The sequence below is a fragment of the Suricata suricatta genome, chromosome 17 (assembly GCF_006229205.1).
Source record: "Suricata suricatta isolate VVHF042 chromosome 17, meerkat_22Aug2017_6uvM2_HiC, whole genome shotgun sequence".
Taxonomy (NCBI): domain Eukaryota; kingdom Metazoa; phylum Chordata; class Mammalia; order Carnivora; family Herpestidae; genus Suricata; species Suricata suricatta.
The window spans coordinates 24,166,634-24,188,443 of record NC_043716.1 but is presented as its reverse complement, the minus strand read 5'-3'; the positions used below and the strand labels follow the sequence as shown (position 1 = coordinate 24,188,443).

Genomic DNA, 21,810 nt, shown 5'->3' with positions numbered 1-21,810 from the left:
GGACCCCAAGTAGGATCTGCGCTGCTAGCACAGAGCCTGATGAGGAGCTCAAACTCACAAAACCCTGAGATCATGACCTTAGCCAAAACCAAGAGTTAGGCACTTAACTGACTAAGCCACCCAGGCACCCCAACAGGTGTTATTTTCACATTACTTACATGAGAAGTTCTTACCTGGCCCTCTCCAACTGTTTCAGTGTCAATTACTGTGATAATGCCTGGAATCAGAGGACTCCGCCTTGAATTACTATGGAGGGCAACATCATCTTCTGTCACACCTGAAGGCAGTGTGCCTGTCAGCTGAGTCACCACTTTCCCGACCATTGTCAGACCAGTTTTCAATGTCTATGCAATGAAATATAAAATATATGACTTCACATCAGTATTTGAATTATAAACAGAAGTATGCATTTGGTTTATTCTCCTATCTTTTTCATACCCTACTGCCTTACAAACCTATATGCAACAATTAACTGTCCCAGAAACTCAGTCTGGCTTCTCATATGATCTTAAATTTCAGTTAGAAAATCATTATTAGTTTGAGTGAATGGTATCAGTAGGATCCCCAAAATCAGCACAGTGAGAATAAAGTCACAAGATTAAAGAGCTTTGTTTCACAGGAGGGAACAATTATATCTAATATATATGTATGTATGTATATTTACATATATAGTATATACTTACATATATTATGTTTATTTATTTTTGAGACAGAGAGACAGAGCATGATCAGGGGAGGGCGGAGAGAGAGGAAGACACAGATCCAAAACAGGCTCCAGGCTCCAAGCTGTAACCACAAAGCCTGATGTGGGGCTTGAACTCACAAACCACGAGATCATGACCTGAGCCAAAGTCTAAAGCTTAACTGAGCCACTCAGACACCACAGGAACAATTATATTTTTGTAAAAAAAAAAAATTTTATCTCCTTTCCTTAATGCCTTTAACAGTGGCAAGATTTCATTCTTTTTTATGGCTGAGTAATATTCCTATTTGTATATTTGTTTGTTTTTATTTATCTCACATCTTCTTTATCAATTCATCAGTCGATAGACACCTAGGCTCTTTCCATAATTGGCTATTACTGATAATGCCGCTATAAACATCAGGGTGCACAGGTCCTTTTAAATCAGTATTTTTGTATCCTTTGGGTAAATACCTAGTAGTGTAATTCTATATTTTAACTTTTTGAGGAACCTCCATACTGCTTTTCCAGAGTGGCTGTACCAATTTGCATTCCCACCAACAGTGTAAATGGGTTCCCCTCTCTCCACATCCTCACCAACATCTGTGGTTATATTTTTAAACTATTATAAATCTAAATTTCAATTTATTTTTTAGCATGAAAAAGACTGAACACTGATAGAATGCCTATATGAAAAACACTATGCTTCCAAATTAAATCTATAATATGCTGTTATATAATATTGCACAACACGGTTAGACACTCATTCCTATGCTACAGCCACACATCACAGGTGGGCCAGACAAGAAGCCACACTCTCATGCCACAACCACAGCTCCTCCACAGGAGGTGAGTAGCTATGTACAGCTCACATAGGAGACACCCCCAGAGCACCTGGCACTGGTGGCCAGGAAGAATAAGTGCTTCTAACCTCCACAGGATACTTGAAGGCCACTCCTTCAAGACCGGTATAGAGGTAGCTGATTTGCCTAATACATACAAAAAAACACAGAAAGGCAAGATAAGAAGAGAGAGGAATATGTTCCAAACAAAGAATAAAACCTCAAAAAAAGACCTTAATAAAATGAGATAAGCAACAGAGGTCAAAGGAATGGCCATAAAGATGCTCACCAAACTCAGAGGATTGAGTTAACATAGTGTAAACATCAACAAAAAGAGAGAAAATATTTTAAAATGTCAAACAGAAGTTATAGAGCTGAAAATATAATAAGTGAACTAAAAAATATTCTAGAGGCGTTCAACAATAGACTAGATGAATCAGATCAGTGGACAAAACAATGGAACTCACCCAGACAAAGGGGCAAAAACAAACAAACAAAAAAAACAATTAAAGCAAATACATATATATTGAAAAAAACCTTGGGAGAACTTCAAGCAGAAAAACATTCACATTATACAATTCCCAGAGGAGAAGAAAGAAAGGGCCAGAAAAAATTTTTAAAAACTAATAGCTGAAGACTTCTCTAATCTTGGAAAGGAAACAGACATACAAGTGGGAACCCCAGAGAGTTCCAAATAAGACAAACCCAAAGAGATCCACACCAAGACACATTAAAACAGTAAAAGTTAGAGGAAGAATCTTAAAAGCACCAAGAGAAATACATACAAGGAAACCACATAAGGCTATCAAGATTTTTAGCAGAAACTTCACAGGCCAGAAGAGAGTGGCACAACATACTCAAAGTGCTAAAAGGAAATAACTTCCAACCAAGAATTCTCTACCTAGCAAAGTTATCACTCAGAACTGAAGGGGAAATTAAGAGTTTTCCCAATAAGCAGAAACTAAAGGATTCATCATTGCTAAAATGGCCTTACAAGAAATGTTAATGGGATTTCTTTTAAGCTACAAAGAAATACTTAATACTTAATATTTAGTAACAAGGAAACATACAAAAAGATATACATGTGTGTGTGTATGTATATATGTCTTTATTTTACTATATATATAGTAAAATAAAGATAGTGGATCAATCACTTATAAAGCAACTATAAAGGCTAAAAGAGAATAGTAGTAAAATTAATTAAAACTACAATTAGTTAAGGGATGCATAAAATAAAAAGATATAAAACATGACATCAACATTACCCTGATACCAAAACCAGACGAGGACACTATAAGAAAGGAAAATTACATGCCAATATTCCTGATGAACATAGATGCAGAAGTCCTTAACAAAATATTAGCAAACCAAATTCAACAACACATTAAGAGCTTCATACACCTTGATCAAATAGGATTTATTCCAGAAAAGCTAGAATGGTTCAATATCCACAAATCAATCCATATGGTACACCACATTAACAAAATGAAGGATAAAAATCGTAAGATCATTTCAATAGGTGCAGAAAAAAAACATTTGAAAAAATTCAATCTCCATTTATGAATAAAACTCTCAACAAAGTGGGTATAAAGGATACATACCTCAACATAGTAAAGGCCTTGTATGAAAAACCCATAGCTAGTATCATACTTAATACTGAAAAACTGGAAGACTGTCCTCGATTGGGAACAAGATAAGACAAGAATGTCTCCTTTCTCCACTTTTATTCAATATATCGGAAGCCTAGTCACAGCAATAAGGCAAGAAAAATAAATTAAAGGCACCCAAATCAGAAAAGAAGTAGTAAAATTGTTACCATATGCAAATACATAGAAAACCTCCATAAAGAACTTTTATAACAAATAATCAGTCAGTAAAGTTGCAGAATACAAAATCAATATACGGAAATCTGTGATGTTTCTATATACTGATAACAAGATACAGAAAAAAAAAAGAAATTAAGAAAACAATGTCCTTTACAATTGCATCAAAAAGAATAAAATACCTAGGAATAAATTTAACCAGGGAATGATAAACCTATACCAAGAACTATAAGACACTGATGACAGAAATTGAAGACGACGCAAATAAACGGAAGGGTGCTCCATGCCCATGACATTGTTAAACCACCCACACCACCCAAGGCAGTCTACAGATTCGATGCAACCTCTACCAAAATTCCAGAGGCATTGTTCACAGAACTAGAATTAACAATTCTAAAACTTGCACGGAACCATAAAAGACCCAGAATAGCCGAAGCAATCCTGAGAAAAAAGAACAAAGCTGAAGTTTTGAAATCATGGTCCCTGATTTCAGTAATCAAAATAGTAATAGTAATCAAAACGGTATGTTATTGGCATAAAAAAGACTTATCAATGGAAGAAAAAAGATAGTTGAGAAATAACTCCCCAAACATACAATTAATTTATAACAAAGAAGCCAAGAACATACAATGGAGAAAGGACAGTCTCTTCAATAAATGGTTCCAGAAAAAACTGGACAGTTATGCAATAGAATTAAACTAGACCACTCTCTTATACCATATACAAAAATTAACAAAAAATTATTTAAGAATTAAGTGTAAGACCTAAAAACCACAAAATTCCTACATGAAAACATAGTTGGTAAGCTCATTAACATCAGTCTTAGAGATGTGTTTGTGGATCTGACTCCAAAGGCAAGGGAAACAAATGCAAAAATAAACAATGGGACTATAATAAACTAAAAAGCGTCTTTTGCATAGCACAGGAAAACAATATCAAAATGAAAATGCTTAACGGGAGAAAATATTTGCAAATCATATATCTGATACAGGATTAGTATCCAAAATATATAAAGAACTCCTAGAATTCAACAATAGCAACAATAAGGAAAAAATGGGCAGAGTATCTCAAAAGACATTTTTCCCAAGAAGATATACAGATGACCAACAGATATGAAAAGATGTTCAACATTACTAATCAGCAGGGAAATGCAAATCAAAACCAAATAAGCTATCACTTCACACCTGTCAGAATGACTATGATCAAAAAGACAAGAAATAACAAGTGTTAGAATGTGGAAAAAAGAGAGCCCTTGTATGTTGTCGGTGGGAATGTAAATTGGTACAGCCACTACAAAAAAAATAGTATAAAGATTCCTCAAAAAATTAGGAAGAGATCTACCATTATAGTCTAGCTATTTATTCTACTGGGTATTTGGTATTTATACAAAGAATATGAAAACACTAACTCAAAGATATATAAACTTCTATATTCATTGCAGCATTACTTATAATACCCAAGATATGGAAACAACCTGTGTGTCCACTGATAGATAAATGGATATAACACATACATACATACACACATACAGAACACTACTTAGCCTTTTGAAATATTGCCATTTGTGACAACATGGATAGACCTTGAGGGTATTATGCTAAGTGAAATAAGTCAGATGAAGAAAAACAAATACCATTTGATATCACTCATATGTAGCATCTAAGAAACAGACAAAAGAATATAAAAACAAACTCACAGAGAACAAATTGATTACCAAATGGGAATGGGGTTGGGAGGTGAGCAAAATGGGTGAAGGCGGTCAATTCGATGGTGATGAAGGGTGACTAGACTTTTGGTGATGATCACTTTGTATTGCATATAGATGTTGAATTATAATGTACATGTAAAATTTCTATGTTATATACCAATTTTACCTCAATTAAAAATATATTTGGCATGTGGAAATACGGTCTCCGTCCAAGATATCAATTACTAAATGAATAAAACATCATAAAAGATTAGCTAAGAATGTTCTTTTCTCTCTGGTAACAGAAAAATATTCAGTGTAATGCTTCTAATATACTATTTCAATTAAAGACAACTTAAGATGTTCTATAATTACATTTTAGTTCCATTTCATTTGAAGCAAGTAAACTAATTCATGTATTTTTCTTTTATATGAATCCTATTATTTGCATACTTTAACGATAATGTTGAAGTAACAGATTTTTGTAGGGGGTTTTTTTTTGTCTAAAAGAAGAAAACAAAGAGAAAAGCATGTGACTCATAAATACTGAAAAAAGATCTAACCAGTAGAGCCAAAAAAGTAGTCTAGATCACACAGATATATCAAAAATTATGTATAACAGACATTCAGAAATAATTTTTCCAATTCCAATTGTAAGAAAGTTTTTATTAAAATATTGCAAATTAATCTTTAATGAAATGACTCTCTTTTCAGAATAATCATGGAGAAATATGCTCACCTCTACTCTGGTATATACTATAGCTAAATTGTAAGATAAAAATTATTAATATACACAATATTTCAATAGTTTTATAAATCACAGGCAAAGAAGGTAATTTATAAAGGCCTAAATGTGATTTAAGCAACAATTAGATTGGAATTAAAATAAGGAAATCTATTTTCCAAAAATTTTTCCATTAAAACACCATATAACTAACACTAGTAATATATGTATCATTTTACTGTAACTATGTTCTGTGGAACTTTAACTGTGAACTTGTCCAGGCTCTTAACATAAGTGGTCTCTACAGATTTCCTACAACACTTCAGGTATATAGAACAGAAAATTGAGGCCACAGTAGTCAAGCGAACAGCATCTCAAATAGCTAACCAATGACAAAGCCAGAATACTAGAACTGTCTATCTCCAAAGTCTATTTTAACCACCAACCAGTACTGCTTTGTAAGCTACTCCTGTTGCTACTTGTGATCTCACACTTCATGAATTCAGAAGAGAGACATATACTGTGTGTGTGGCAGGGGGAGGGGGTGGAAAAATGAAGACCATAATAGTGTGTCCTAATAAATACTTAAATAAAATGACCGTCAAAACCATTTGCTGAACTCGAGCAAAAAGATATAACTTACAGCTGACTGAAACCAAGAAAAGGCCACAAATCAATTGTAACTCCTTTGTTTAGCACTAAAAACTCAAGCTGCAGTGATTATAAAACACATTAGCGTTCCTCAATTAGCAGCCAAACATTTGTTTCAATAATTCACAAGAAATGACTTACACAAAGTCTGTTAGAGTGTTGTTAAGAAAGCCTCTGAAGGACTAACAAAATCAGGCGCCACAGTGTATTGATGTCAAAGCTGGCTAGGAAGCCTGATTAACCTCTGAGATGCCTCAGCTGCTGCCCGGACTCCATTAATGCTAATGGAGATGCTCCCACTTAAACAGACCTATCCCTTTATCAAAGGAATGTGCCTTTCAGGTTTCAAGTCTTTGGCTGTATATCCTCCCCATTTGCCCTTGAGCCTATTATTTCATGCTTTGATACCAATGAATAGGAATAAAACTAAAATAATTGGAGCACACAGAGAGTGGGAAGAAATGAACCAAAGAAACCGCAAGATAATAGGAAAGTCAATATAAGAGAACTAGAAAAAAACTCTAGAAAAGAGGAAAACAGAGTAGTATATTTCAGTCAAAGCCTCATATCACATGGAGAGTTACTGATAATTCACACACACACACACACACACACACACACACACACACACACACTTACAAAACCTGTAGGGGACCTCTTACTAGTGGATAAAAATCTAAACCCAACCCCTAACAACCATCAAATCTGCACCTTTCTGTATAAGTGACAAGATAGTACCATCTATGATACTGCATTAACTTTCAAAATAAGGTATAATGAAAGGATGAGAGAGAGATACTGGAAGTTTTCTGCATCAGTAAAGACCTTTGCCTCTAGACGAAATTTGTTTCCATGTTAGAATCAAACATGTTGTCCAGAAGAAATATGTAATGTTTTTATTAGTGTCCACATACCATATTTAGATACCTAGATCTCCTCAGAGTAACTAGCCTTTTCACTACATTTTAGTCAAGAGTATATACATACCTGATAATTTCCTCAGCATACTAAAAAGGATGAAGGCTCAGTAAAAACTAGGAATAAAAAAATCTAATTTGCCAAATGGAGATATTAAATTATACTGAGTGTCTCCATAGCCTGAGGTAGGTAAAAAGTTTACTATATTATCCTGACTAATCTTAACAGGAGTATTCACAGAACCAAACTCTATCTTGTAAGGGAGCTGAATGTAAGACTATAACAAATATGTCAGATAATCCACTCAGACCAAAAATTCAAATGAGCAATGTACGTATTCTGTGTGTGCAGACAGATCTGTCAAAGGGTCACTGGTCATCTTTAACCTTTCTCATGCCGTATCAGCTGGCCACCCCTGTCCATTAGTGCTAATGGTGCTGCTCTCACAAAAGCTGTTTGTCATTAAGAAGTTATCAGATAACGGTGGGGCGGGGGGAGGTTAGGCATTTTTATTAAATCAATTTACCACACTGGGGTTAAGACACATTAAAAGGAAAACTCAAACAGGACAGGTATGTGGTAACTGGGAACTGTGGACCAAGATTTTTACAAATGTATCAAAATAATCCAATTTGAACTATTTCAGTATTAAATCTTTCCCTTAACACTGCCACAGAAAATTTATCACCATTATATTCTTTATAAAGAAAGCTAAATAAATTATTTGGAAAAGCAAAGGGAAAAATCTAGAAGGAGAAAGATAAATTTTAACTACTATTTGAAAATCCAGAGAAACTGTAAAAAAGCATTATTTCCTCTAAGGAGATCCAAGTACATATACAATTAATATATTTTTGCTTACCACTATCTAGTGGGACAAAAAAGAAGAATGAAAAGTGAATAATTAATCCCTCTGTATAACACAGTAGGCAAACTCTATGACATCATATAAGCAGCTGTCATCAGCAAGAGAAAAATATTAATGATTCCAGAAAAAGTGACTGAACAAACAATGTGAATATTTTGAGATTAGTATTTTCTTAAGTAGCACATACTACCTGCCTTTTTAAATATCTTCCATGTTGTATCTCAAAAATTACCATTTTATCATTTCTAGGTAAATAGGCACATAGAAAGTGTAAATTTTATTTTCTATTTTCAACAATGGCAAGCTAGGTAAATCAGATCAATCCTACCAATGAAAACAAGTAGAATGACTGGGGAGAATTTTTTTTAACTCTGCTTAAAGGTATTGAATATTTAACAAGATAGTAAAGGTTTCTAGATCAAAATACAAGAGAACAAGAAAACCCCACACATGTGAGCTGGGTATTTAGGCCTGGATGATTCTGATGATTCTAGAGGAGGCTTCTAAGATACCGAGCGGTGCTTGTGATGAACTTAATGGTACTAGGTGGTCATGTCCAAGGGAATCTATCAGGGGGGTTTCCCTCCACGTTTTTGGTTGAGACACAAAGGCACAAAAATAGAAACAAGAGTTAATCTGTAGTAATCAGGCTCCCATAGCTATTTCAGGTGAGCTCTAAATTCCTTAAGGAACTCAATCCCTGGAACTGGATTAGAGGACACAAGTCTGAGAATGCGGCAGAACTTTGGTATCTCAAATTCAAGCTTGTTTCTACAAATTTTTTAAATAAATTCTGGCAAACAAGGAGTCAAGACATCATTAGTGAGAACTAGCAAAACTAGCAAACAAAAATACACCCAAAAAGAAGTCAGACATTGGAGTTATCAGAAATAGACTTTACGTTAACTATGTTTACTATATTTAAACAATTTGGTAATTTGAGAAAAAACTGAATTCCAGAGAACCATTAATGATCACTATTTACTAAAAGACTTAATCAATGCATATGTTTGATTTTATCAAACCTTTTTTGTGTATGTACTAAGATAATCATATAATTTTTCTCCATTATTCTGTTCATGTTCAAATTACATTGATTCTGAGTAATAAACCAGCCTTATATTACGGAATTATCCCCACTGGATTGTAACACATGATCCTTACAACATACCAGTTAATTTTTTTCTGCTAGTATTTTGTATAGGATTTTTCAGAATTTTTCGTGTTCATGAGTAAGACAGAATTATAGTTTTCCTCTCTCACAGTGCTCTTGTCAAGATTCAGTAGCAAGGTGATCCTGCATCATAAAACAAGGCATTATCTGACTCTCTTATTCTGTGTTAGAGTCCGTAATATTGCCATTGTTCACTCTTTAAATGTGAGCACTCTCTGGAGGTTTCTAGGTCTGAAGATATATTGGTGAGATGGTTCTTTCTCAGTAAACGTTTATATTCCCTCATACAGAAAAGTATAGGAATTGTAAGTGTACATCAAGATGAATTTTCACAAGTGAACATACAAATACATGTATTATTATATCAATTATAATTATTCATATTAATAAATAAACAAAATATAATTGATAAATTTATATATAACCATTAATAAAATATTGTTAATGCTATTAAATATATTTCTATTATATAAATATAATATGTAATGGAATAGTAGCAAACACTACTTAATTTTGATGTACTTATCATGGAAAACTGGAACCGCTTTATACCTCAGAGGGCTAATTTCTCCACAAAGTTTCTTGTGTCTAATACCTTACTAGAAAAAAATATCACTCAGGAGGCAAAATCATCTCAACTTTCCAATCTTTGCTATATAAAATATCCACACCTTGAAAGTGAAATGAAGACTATTCATAGTAGAATTTTGGGAAAATAGCTAAATATTAGTACTAAATACCAAATTAATTTAATATTAAAATAAGTCTCAAAGTATTCATGGTAACACAAGAGTCTATAAGTACATAAACATTACATATGAAAAATGTTTTCAAAAATAATTCATGGCATATAAGTTACACATAAGTTTAAAAGGCGTGTACAAAATGGACTTAACTACCTGCTAAGTCCAGTAAGACTAACAAGAAATGGGTGACTTTGCAGATGGCTAACAGACACATGAAAAATGCTCAACATCATTCATCTTCAGGGAAATACAAATCAAATCTACAATGAGATATCACCTTGTACCTGTCAGAATGGCTAAAATCAACAACACAGGAACAAAAGGTTGGTGAGGATGTGGAGAAAGGGGAGCTCCCCTTACACTGTTCGTGGGAATGCAAACTGGTGCAGCCACTCTGGAAAACAGTAGGGAAGTTCCTCAAAAAGTTAAAAATAGAAGTACCTGGGACACATGGGTGGCTCAGTCAGTTAAGCGTCCAACTTCAGCTCAAGTCATGATCTTGCAGTTGGGAGTTCAAGCCCTGCATCAGGCTCTGTGCTGAGAGCTCAGAGTCTGGAACCTGCTGAGGATTCTGTGTCTCCTTCCCTCTCTGCCCCTCCCACACTCCTGTGCTCACTCGCACTCTCTCTCTCTCTCTCTCTCTTTCTTAAAAATAAACATTGAAAACAAATAGAACTACTTTACAATCCAGCAACTGCACTACTAGGTATCGACCTAAGGATACAAAGATATGGATTCGAAGGGATACATGCACCCTGACGTATATTTATAGCAGCATTATCAACAACAGCCAAACTGATGAAAGAGCCGAGGTGTCCAATGACTGATGAATGGATAAAGAAGGTGTGACATATAATATATACATAATAGGATATTACTCAGCCATAAAAAAGAATGAAACCTTGCTATTTATAACAATATGAATGGAACAAGAGAGCTAAAGAAGTCAGAGAAAGACAAAAACATACGATTTCACTCATATATGTAAGAAACAAAACAAATGAACATATTGGAGAAAAAAACAGAAGCAAATCAGAAACAGATTCTTAACTATAGAGAACAAGCTCAGGGCTACTGGAGGTGAGGTGGGCAGGGGGTGGGTTAAACGGGTTAGAGAGGTGCCAGGCGTTAAGGAGGGCACGCATCCTAGGCAGCAGGTGTTGTACGTGGGTGATGAATCACTAAGTTCTACACCTGAAACTCATGTTGCACTGTATGTTAACCAACTGGAATTTAAATAAAAATGTGGGGAAAAAAGGAAAACAAATGGGTAATTTTCATGTTCATGGTTTTATTTTCCTTTCATTTTGTAAATTTATAAACAGGAGCATAAATAAGCATTAAAATCAGGCAAAAGCGGGCACCTGGGTGCCTCAGTCGGGTGAGTGTCCAACTTTGGCTCAGGTCATGATCTCCAGGCTTGTGAGTTCAGGCCCCATATTCGGCTTACTGCTGTCAGCACAGAGCCTGCTTCAGATCCTCCATTGACCCCTTTGCTGCCCCCCCCCTTGCACTATCTCTCTTTCTCTCTCAAAAAGAAATAAACATTAAAGAAACAAATAAGTAAAAATGTTTTTAAAAACCAGGCAAAAACAATTAAACACAAATTAAATATTAACTATTCAAGAGTCAATGGCAGAATTCCACCAACTGCCTGAGCTAATGATGAATTTCAATGAACATCAATTCCACTGGTAACCGCTGGCCTATTGGAAATTGATTGGATTAAATTGTTGTCATAGGGGCGCCTGGGTGGCTCAGTCGGTTAGGCGTCCAGCTTCAGCTCAGGTCATGATCTCACAGTTCGTGGGTTTGAGCCCCACGTTGGGCTCTGTGCAGACAGCTAGCTCAGAGCCTGGAGCCTGCTTTGGATTCTGTGTCTCTCTCTCTCTCTGAGACCCTCCCCTGCTCACACTGCCTCTGTCTCTCAAAAATAAATAAAAAATATTTAAAAAATTAAAATAATAAGTGTTGTCATAATTTCTGAGAATTTAAAATGTGAAAGACATGAACTTATCCCTCACAGTTCTCAATATGTGGTATAGAAAACTGGGGAGTTCAAACTTGTTTTTTTCAAAGCACATTAACTTCAGCCTCATTACCTCATGTCCACATTCAGCTAAAAGTTAAACAGCAAAACTGTTACTGAATGAAGCAGGTCAGTTTCCTTTTGTGTAGGCACACAAACACATTACAGCAAAGAAGAGCTGAAAAGTTGCCCTCTACCATGGAACTGAAAATTATTCAAATGATAACACAATGAGCTATCCTGATTAACATGTACAGCACAGATAAGTCTAAAAGGAGTATAATACTTGAGAACTAATCTCATTGGTATATTTTGAGGATCTATTATACACTAACTATAGAGGAACAGTGATGCTGGCTCATTACTCTGTCTCATACTTCTCTTCACTGAAATAACATAATTCTTACATAGACAATGGAGAATAGTAAGCAATTTTTCTGAACATTCTAAAATCCAAAATATATAGTGCTGTAAGCATAAAGACAGTCGGTATTTCATTTCCTTTCTGAGTAAAAAATATGTAATGCTTCCCTCATCAAACCAAGGAACACATTCTAAAGCACATCATGTAAGTACTTGTGATCAATCTTGAAGTATTTTTGTATTTGTTTTACATGAAACAGTGTGACCTTTCATTCTCTCCCTGTGGTTTGCTTTAAACTGTTGTTCTTTTCTGAATAGTTGTGCTTTCTATTACATGCTGTCATTTAGATTCACTATGTCATCCCTATTATTAGAATTGTTTTGCTGTATACTTCACAGTTCAAAAGGATAGTGATTATAAGACGACCTTATAATCAGCATAAAGTTTAAGAGCCATCATCAAAATTAACCCTCCCACACACACAAAAAGAGCTCGCTTGACAAACACACAGAGGGCAGCCCTGTGACATGAAAGAGTCTTCAAATGTGCCAGGGGTTTGACTCAAGTTTTCTTATGGAGTAACATTCTTGGGGCGCCTGGGTGGCTCAGTTGGTTGAGCGTCCAGCTTCGGCTCAGGCCATAGTCTCACGGTTGATGGGTTCAAGCCCCCCATCGGGCTCTGTGCTGACAGCTCAGAGCCTGGAGCCTGCTTCAGATTCTGTGTCTCCCTCTCCCTCTGACTCTCCCCTGCTCATGCTGTCTCTATCTCTTAAAAATAAATAAAAAACATTAAAAAAAAAGAAAAGGAGTAACATTCTTTTTAGGTCAAGAAGATTCATAAAAGTTCGAAGATACAAAAAGGATGTGTAGGTGGAATGATGGAAATCACAGAAAAAGAACCCAAAAGTCACTATTTAAAATATATACATAAAGCTTATTTCAAAAGTGCTATTAATAGATAATAGACTTTAATCTAGCTAACAGACTTAAATATTTAAAATTGGATAAATATGAACCCTGTAATCATTATAATAGAAAATATTGTATTATTTATTAATCTTAAGAGATTAAATACCTAATTATTTAGTTATGTGTCAAAATCATTCTAACTTACTTAAGTTTATTCCATATTTGTGAATGAAAGGGGAAGGGATAATTTCAATACAATTCAGGAGAGAAACCTGATATTTACTCCACAAAATCACAACTCCCAGGGACTACTCAGTACTCACTTTAGCAGCACTAATGACTGTGGCAGTATAAGACTGAATGTTGTCTCCACAGGCTCCACCACGGGACTGATGACATCGAATCAACTGGAAAAAGAGAGAGAGAGAAAAGCCTGAAACTCATTTCTATTAAACTGTTTAATTCTACAGGCTATTAGGACAGAGTTTATTTATCAAGCAGAATGAGCGTGGGCGGTGGGAATGTTTGTATGAGTGTTTCAGACCAACAGCTAAAAGCCCTGCTGAGACACTTTTCCCTCTTCTAGTAATCTTCTGGTGCCACTCAGGCAGTGTCATGCTCAAATACAATTTTTAATTACAGGATGAATAGTCTTTACGAATTCATAAACTCTGCAATGGTAGTATTTGGGATCTGGCAGCCTTTCCACAAATAAATTTTAAAAACATAATCAAAGGACTTAGACTTGACTTTCTAACATTAAATATTTAACATGCTAGCAAATTGGAGGTTCTGTTCTCTTAATTCCTACATAAAGATAGTAAAAGAAAAGCCAAAAATGAGATTAAAGAATTTATCATATTTCCATTTCCAATTAAGTCAGTGGAAAAGTGGCACGAACTATGCATAAATCAACTATGACGCATATAGTAGCCGTCCACTTCAGAGAGCTTACTAGTATTACTACAGCATGAAAAAGACGTGCCCTGAGTCATGACTGATGTAAATAAACCAACCTGTCAATTTTCAGGGTGAATCACTAGTTTGACACGCATGATTCTCTCATAGACAAAAGCAATAAGCCAGGATTAAATTCTCCACTGCTCCTACACTTCCTAAATCTAGGGTTTTTTAATTCATTAGCCAGACTTTTACATTTAAAAATTTTTTAAAAATCAAACAACAGGGGCACCTGGATGGCTCAGTCAGGTAAGCATCCAATTCAGTTTCAGCACAGGTCATGATCTCACGGTTTGTGGGTTCAAGCCCTGCATCAGGAATTCTCTTTTTCTCCCTGTCTTTTCCCTGCTCGCTCACTCTTTCTCTCTCTCAAAAATAAACAAAAAACATTTTTGAAAAATTAAAAAAATAAAATGACAATGTAGAGTATTTGAACAACTCCACTTTGTGTTATGAATTATTTTAAAAGCCTACATAATTCAGAAAGAATCTACCTCTTTCAAAACATAAAAACAAAAAATGCTTATATAATTTAAAACATGACCTAAAAAAAGTTAGATCTTTTATTCTAAAATCAAAATTTTCACATCGCTGACACTGTATTAAAAAACAATCCCTCAAAGCAATAATAGGTTATATAATAGGGCATCTTTATAAAAGTCTGACATGAGATGTCAAGCTGCCACACTAAATGGTTGCTTAAGTAGATTTCAAGGTCAGTCGTGAGGAATTTCCAAAATGACAGGTGATCGCAAATGCGGTTACACGTAGGGGAAACAGGGAGTTTCAAAGTGATCATTTTAGCTAATAGAAAGTCTCCCTTTCATTCACTCACTCACACATTCATTCATAAATACAAAGTCAAAGAATTATGAAAGCTATCCCTCGGCTGCCTCCTGCCGGGTGTGCAATGAAAGACAGTATCTTGGAAATACTATCACCTTTTCTCTGCTTCCAGTAATTAAAATAATCAAGGATAAATATGTGAAAACAACCAACACTATCACTTTTTCAATTCAGCTAAAACGGAGTCAGCATTTCTACAGAAACATAACTAAGCCAGAAATATTTGTTTACAACTTTAGACTTGTTAAAAAATTATATTTGCAACTCAATTCATCAAAATTGAAGATGAATCAGAAATTTCTGTAATGCTAATCTCTATAAAATGGACTGATTTACAAAAAACCTAAGTTAAAAGGCAACATACAAAAGAGCAAGTATATTATGTAGTCTTTTGAAAGAAAGGGAAATATAAATACATATAATAAAATATAATGAAATATATAAGTAGGTAAATAAAACATAAAAAAGTGTTCATAATTATATATCAAATGAAAACAGCAACAATGAAGGAAGTTAGAAAGGGGGAGATAAAGGACAATCTAATCAAAGTGATATCTGAATACAATGTTTGTACCTCTTCAGTTTTGAGCACTGAATCCTGAACTCCTTTTATTTGGCTTGACATTTGTAGCAGTGTGAGCAAATAATTCTGCCATTACTTTTGCCATTATAGGATTCAACAAATGAAATAAATGTGTGATATCAGAGTCTCCTTTGCAAAACAAGGAATATATTAATAAGAAATGGAGGATGAAAGGAAAGTATCTTGTGGAAAAACCGTCTAATCTTCATTTCCAAAATACGTGTGTGTGTGTGTGTGTGTGTGTGTGTAGGTGCACAAATATGTGTATACGTTCATATATTTGCCATTATATAAGCATAGAAGTATGTGTGTTACCAAACTTTGCCCACTGAAAGTGTCTAGAAGTAAAAACACCCCAGTAACAATGAGCATATCTAGTGGACAAAGCTAAGTACCTAAAGCCATAGCCCATTAAAAGGAACCAGGAGAATCAGAAGTAGCAGATTCCAGGCTCAGATAAGGCAAATGCTAGATGAACCTGAACATATTCTTATGATAGCAAGTAAGGAAATTGAAAAAAAAAAACAAAACAAAAAACCTTAAGAATGGATGAAGACATATCACAATGTCAGAAGAACTAGCCTAAAGGAGCTCTCTCTGGTCAACCATGGGACAATTTGAAAACCAAAATAATTAAGGACAAAAAAATTAAAAACAATTAGGAAACTGGAATCCATGAATCCATATCAAAAGTACAGATACAGAAAAACAGAGAAAAGAAAGCTCTTTATTACAACAGAAAGTCGAGGGCCTACTGGTTATGGAAAGAGTGAAGGTTGGGAAACCAACTTTTGCAATTCTCATGGTTAAGATTGGCTCAGGTAAGAATCATCAATAGACACTAAAATTAGGCTAAACTTTTGATGAAAAGCAGGATATACCCATGGTCTTTCCAAACTGCCTATTAGTTACAGGGAAAAAATAGGGATTATTCACGTCAGAAACTAGACAAGATCTTGACAAAATCAGTATTACCATTAAAGGATAGATAGATATCATATGCCTCCATATGTGATATTGTGAAAAGTATAGAACAATATTCATGTAGTAATCTAGCCAGAAATATATAACCTGAATATAATCAAGAGAAAACTTAAAAATCATTCTACTAAAAAAAGATGGGGAAATTAGGGGTAGTGGTACAGCTGTATTCTTCAAAATCATCAATTTTAGAAAAGACAAAGACTGTGAGGTCTTCCATATTGAAAGAATCTAAGAGGACATCCCAACACAATATAATACCTCATCCTAGACTGGATCCTGTCAACATTTACACAAATGATATGATTGGGCTAACTGACAAAACTGGAATATGGACGGTAAGTTAGACAAAAGGATTTATCAAGATTAAACTGGCAGGGTGCCTGGGTGGCTTAGCCAGCTGGGGGGCTGCCTCTTGATTTCAGCCCAGCTCATGATCTCAGGGTGGTGAGACGGAGCTCCATGTGGGGCTCTGTAGCGGAGCCGGCTTACGAGTCTCTTTCCCTCTCCCTCTGCCCCTCCCCCACTTGTGCTTATGCACATGGGCGCGCGCTCTTTCTCCCTCTCAAGACAAAAAAAGATTAAATTGGCTGATACGTATTTAGGAGTAATGTGATGTATGCAACTTATTTCTGAAATAATTAAGAGGTCAATCTGAGTAAAAAGACACATGGGTGTGCTTTGTGCTATTTGTACCATATTTATTCTTGCAACTTTTCTGTAAGCTTTCCTACTGAAAAGCACATTTAAAGAGAGCCATTGAAAAAAAAAAAACCCAATCAGTATATATGGCCTCTTGCTTAACATTTTAGTCAAAAAGCATTTTCATTAAAAGAGACTGTTAGTCCAAAATTCAATTAAGTTTTGCAATTCCACTCAGCCCAAAAACCCAAAGCAATCAGATTCTGTTACTAAAACAACCAGAAACTGTTATTAAATACTAAAATTTACATAGATCCTATTGGAAAGACATTTCTCTGAAAATACTTCTTCCAAAGGATGGTACAGCTATCTGATGAACAAACTCCTTGTGAATGCCACTACCCTCTCTGGTCTCTGTATGCAATGCTAGGTGTCACTGACACATGCATCTACAAAGGCAAGACAAGCAAGACAACTGGCACGCACCCCCGGTAGGCATCTGTGAAGGCAGTTCCTTCTGCCAGAAAACAGTATGTAACTATCTGCGTAACACCTACAACTCTACATGGGTGGTTTCCCACATGTGAAAAATACATCTACACGAGCCAAGGGACAATTTATACATCTTCTTGTTGGATGTCTCCAGCACTCAAAGAAACAAATTATAAACATCTGAAGGCAATTATTTTTTTTTATGTTTTTTGTTTATTTTTAAGAGAGAGAGAGAGAGACAGCGCGAGGAGGAGAGGGTCAGAGAGAGAGGGAGAAACAGAATCTGAAGCAGGCTCCAGGCTCTGAGTTGTCAGCACAGAGCCTGACACAGGGCTCGAACCCACAAACCATGAGATCATAACCTGAGCTGAAGTCGGACGCTTAACTGACTGAGCCACCCAGGCGCCCCTCGAAGACATCATTATGTTACTACACTGAATTGTATGCCTCTTGTCTTGTTTGAAAAGAGTAATTTGGAAAGAGGTATTTTAATGAGATATACTAGGAAACCAAGAGAAAGAACAGAATGGAGCATAAATATGGCATTCATTAAGATGCAAAGTATCTATCTGCAGAAAACAGAATTTGGGAAAAGTATCAAGGAATTCCTCTACAAAAATAACTTTCTTCAGTAGTTTCTTAATTTTGTGAATTCCAGAGGCTAGAGATTTACATGCTGTGTGGTTTCTCCAAGTAATTATTGTACTTACCATATCCAGACTTGTGTCAAGAACTCATTAGTAAATATTATTTCCTATCATTCTGCTATTATCTCAACATATAATAACTATACAAGCGAGCTAAGATGAAACAAAAAAATGATAATCTTCTTTAAAGTCTGTAATATTTTTTAGGTTTCATCCTATATTCACATGAAGGGCACTAAATGGTATAAAAAAGATTTCACATTTTCTTTATGAAAATTCAATTTGTCTTTGGTTTTGAATTGGACATAAATAAAACTTTCAACATAAAAATATAGTATCTTCATTTACTATTATGATCTTAATAAATGAAATTGATAACTAAAAAATTCAATAAAATCTGATCACCTATAATTAGGAAGACAAATGGTTTAACCCTTGTTTAAATTTAGTTGTAGACACATAATGTCAATTAAATTATACTATGCCTCAGTTCCCAATTACCAATAAAACCAAAGTCATTCCTGGAGCACCTGGGTGGCTCAGTCTTGGTTAAGTGGCTGACTTCAGCTCAGGTCATGATCTCACAGTTCACAAGTGAGCCCCACATCAGGCTCTGTGCTGACCACTCAGAGCCTGGAGCCTGCTTTGAATTCTGTGTCCACCCCCACCTCTCTCTCTGCCCTTCCTCCACTCGCACTCTCTCCTTCAAAATTAATACATTAAAAAAAAGTTTTTTAAAATCTTTCCTGCCCCCTGATTTCTAGCTCCACAGAAATTATTAAAGTAGTATTAATGCTGTGCCTAAGACCAATGGAGTAAAGTTCTCTATATAAAACCAAGCCCAGGGAAGCCTGGCTGGCTCAGTCAGTGAACTGTCTGCCTCTTGGTTTTGGCTCAGGTCCTGATCTCACTGTTGGTGAGTTCAAGCCCAGCACTGGGCTCTATGCTGACAACATGGAACTTGCTTGAGACTCCTTCTCTCTTTCTCCCTGCTCCTCTTCTTTCTCTTTCTCTCTCTCCATTTTCCTCCTCTTTCTCTCTCAAATAAATAAACTTTAAAAATTAAAACAAAAAAGAAAAAACAAACCTAGAAAATTAAGGTTGAGCCCAAATACTGATCCTAAGCAATAAGACAGATAGGATAATTACTGGGTGCCCAATTAAAACCAAAATCTAACCAAAGAAAAACTAGTTAGGTAAATATTCGTTATTGGTGGTAGTCACCTTTGGAAAATTCTTCAACACTAGCTCCATTACAAACAATCCAAACACGAGCCATGCCTTACCTTGTTTTCTGCATAAGCAAGCCAACGGCTCCCAAGAGCAATAGGATTCATGTTGGGCCCTGGGCAAGGATAGCAGCCTGAAAAATTTGAAATGTCAATATTGAGATATTTCTTAATAAATTTTCTGTTGGTGCATCATATTTTGATGCCATAAAAACAAAACAACCAAATGGTTTTATTTTCTCAAGTCTCACATAAAATTCCCATAAAACTAGTCATTATTTTAATAGCTTAGTGAAGTTCTTTTTTTTTTCCCCCTCTACAGTTTCCTTTTGGTTTTGACACTGTTCCAATAAGAACAAATCTGGGAAGAACTGGTAATAACTTTTAGCAAAAATTGGGCATTTTGTACTGTTACTCCCAGAAAAAGAAGCTAAAAAGAAACAAAGCTTTTAGGTCAAGCAACACTGTTTAGAGAAGAAAGAAAAAGGATACAACCGGGTCATGAGTTTAACAAAAGATAACGGACAAACACCTACAAGAAAATGATGATACACTGGGGGGAAGAATAAAACAGAACAAGTACTTAAGTAAGGCACCGGCGAAGCTAGGTAATTCATAAGGATTGCCTCAACAGAAAGATGATGGAAAACTAATTTGTGTCATTGTGTATTTACATTGAGCACTCCACTTCATTCTTCTGGCTTTCAGTCCAACCAACAGCAAACTACTAGGAAGGATTGCCTTGTGGTTTCTTCCTTTCAAGAAGAATAAATCACATAGTTGTGACGGTGGACACCATCAATGCCTGGAAACTCCAATGCCGCCTTCCTGAATTCTACTAACCAAGACACCACAGTTCCGTCAAGTAAGTGATGTCTGTCATTCTAGAGGCTCGACTCTCCCCTCCTAGCCCCACCAATAAAGTCTTTGAGTCGAAAGCCCTCATTGTCAACTACACAAAATCATCTTCCACTGAGTCACAAAACAGCTTTAAAGGGACTACTCAAAGGCAACTGCAAAATCAGACAACACAAAAAGCCTAAACTAAAAAACTTCAGGTTTAACATTCCACAAATATCTGGTTAATACTTTTACAAAAGTTTTCCTCCAAAATGCACACTAAAGGATCAAACTGAGGTATCTTATTTCACAGTTCAGGTCCCAATTTAGAATCTAAATTTATACAATCATGAGGCAAGACAAGATTTTATAACAAAATTCTCTTCTCCTTGTAGCAAAATAATAGCCAAATTACATGAATCCTGATCATAATAGCAAAAAAAAAAAATCATGATGTGAACTGTAAACTGCACACCTGACAATGTGCTACCTGCAGAAAGTCCCGGCCCACGTTACTGATCCTAAGAGGAATAGAGTTATCAATATAAGATCATTTTTTATCTGAAAGCATATTATTAACGAGAAAAAAACAATAAACTATTTTAAGACATACTCTCAATAAAGAAATAACATATGTTCTGTGACATATTTATTATTTTTAAATTTATTTTCTATCTTCCTCTCACTTGATTAGTGGGGTCTGTAAGGTCAAGAATTTGTGTCTGTTGTGTTCATTGCTGAATCTCAGCTGCCTAGAATAATACCTGAACACAGCTTGATAATGTCTGAACAAATTAAGAAAATTTTTCAAATACTCAAATAGTATGCTCACCAAAAAGCCAGACCTTTCATTTTAAAGCCATTTTTAATAGGAATCTTTCAAAAGCACAGATATCTTTTGTAAACATATATTACGTGCTTTCTGACTCAGAAAGCATTCTGAGTAGCAACAGTCACCATTCTGAAATAACTAGTGCCACTGGGTTCACAATGCTGATGCTTCCATGACACAGTTTTCATTTGAGCTCCTTCAACTGCCGTCTATTTTTATTTATTTAAGTTTGTTTATTTATTTTGAGAGAGAAAGAGAGCTCAAGTAGTGGAGGAGCAAAGAAAGAGGAGAGAAAGAATCCCAAACAGGTCCTCACTTGTCAGTGTGAAGCCCGATGCAGG

At 35.3% G+C, this 21,810-nt stretch overlaps 1 protein-coding gene across 1 annotated transcript in view; it reads right to left on the bottom strand.

Moving 5' to 3' along the window:
* Positions 1 to 21,810, bottom strand: part of BCAS3 (BCAS3 microtubule associated cell migration factor) — a 594,659-nt gene that overhangs the window by 410,196 nt on the left and 162,653 nt on the right. The window contains exons 12-14 of the mRNA XM_029926997.1: positions 19,855 to 19,931; positions 13,741 to 13,824; positions 174 to 344 (exon numbers count right to left, since the gene is read on the bottom strand). Coding sequence (XP_029782857.1) covers positions 174 to 344; positions 13,741 to 13,824; positions 19,855 to 19,931 — 332 coding nt within the window. The remainder of the gene's footprint in view (positions 1 to 173; positions 345 to 13,740; positions 13,825 to 19,854; positions 19,932 to 21,810) is intronic.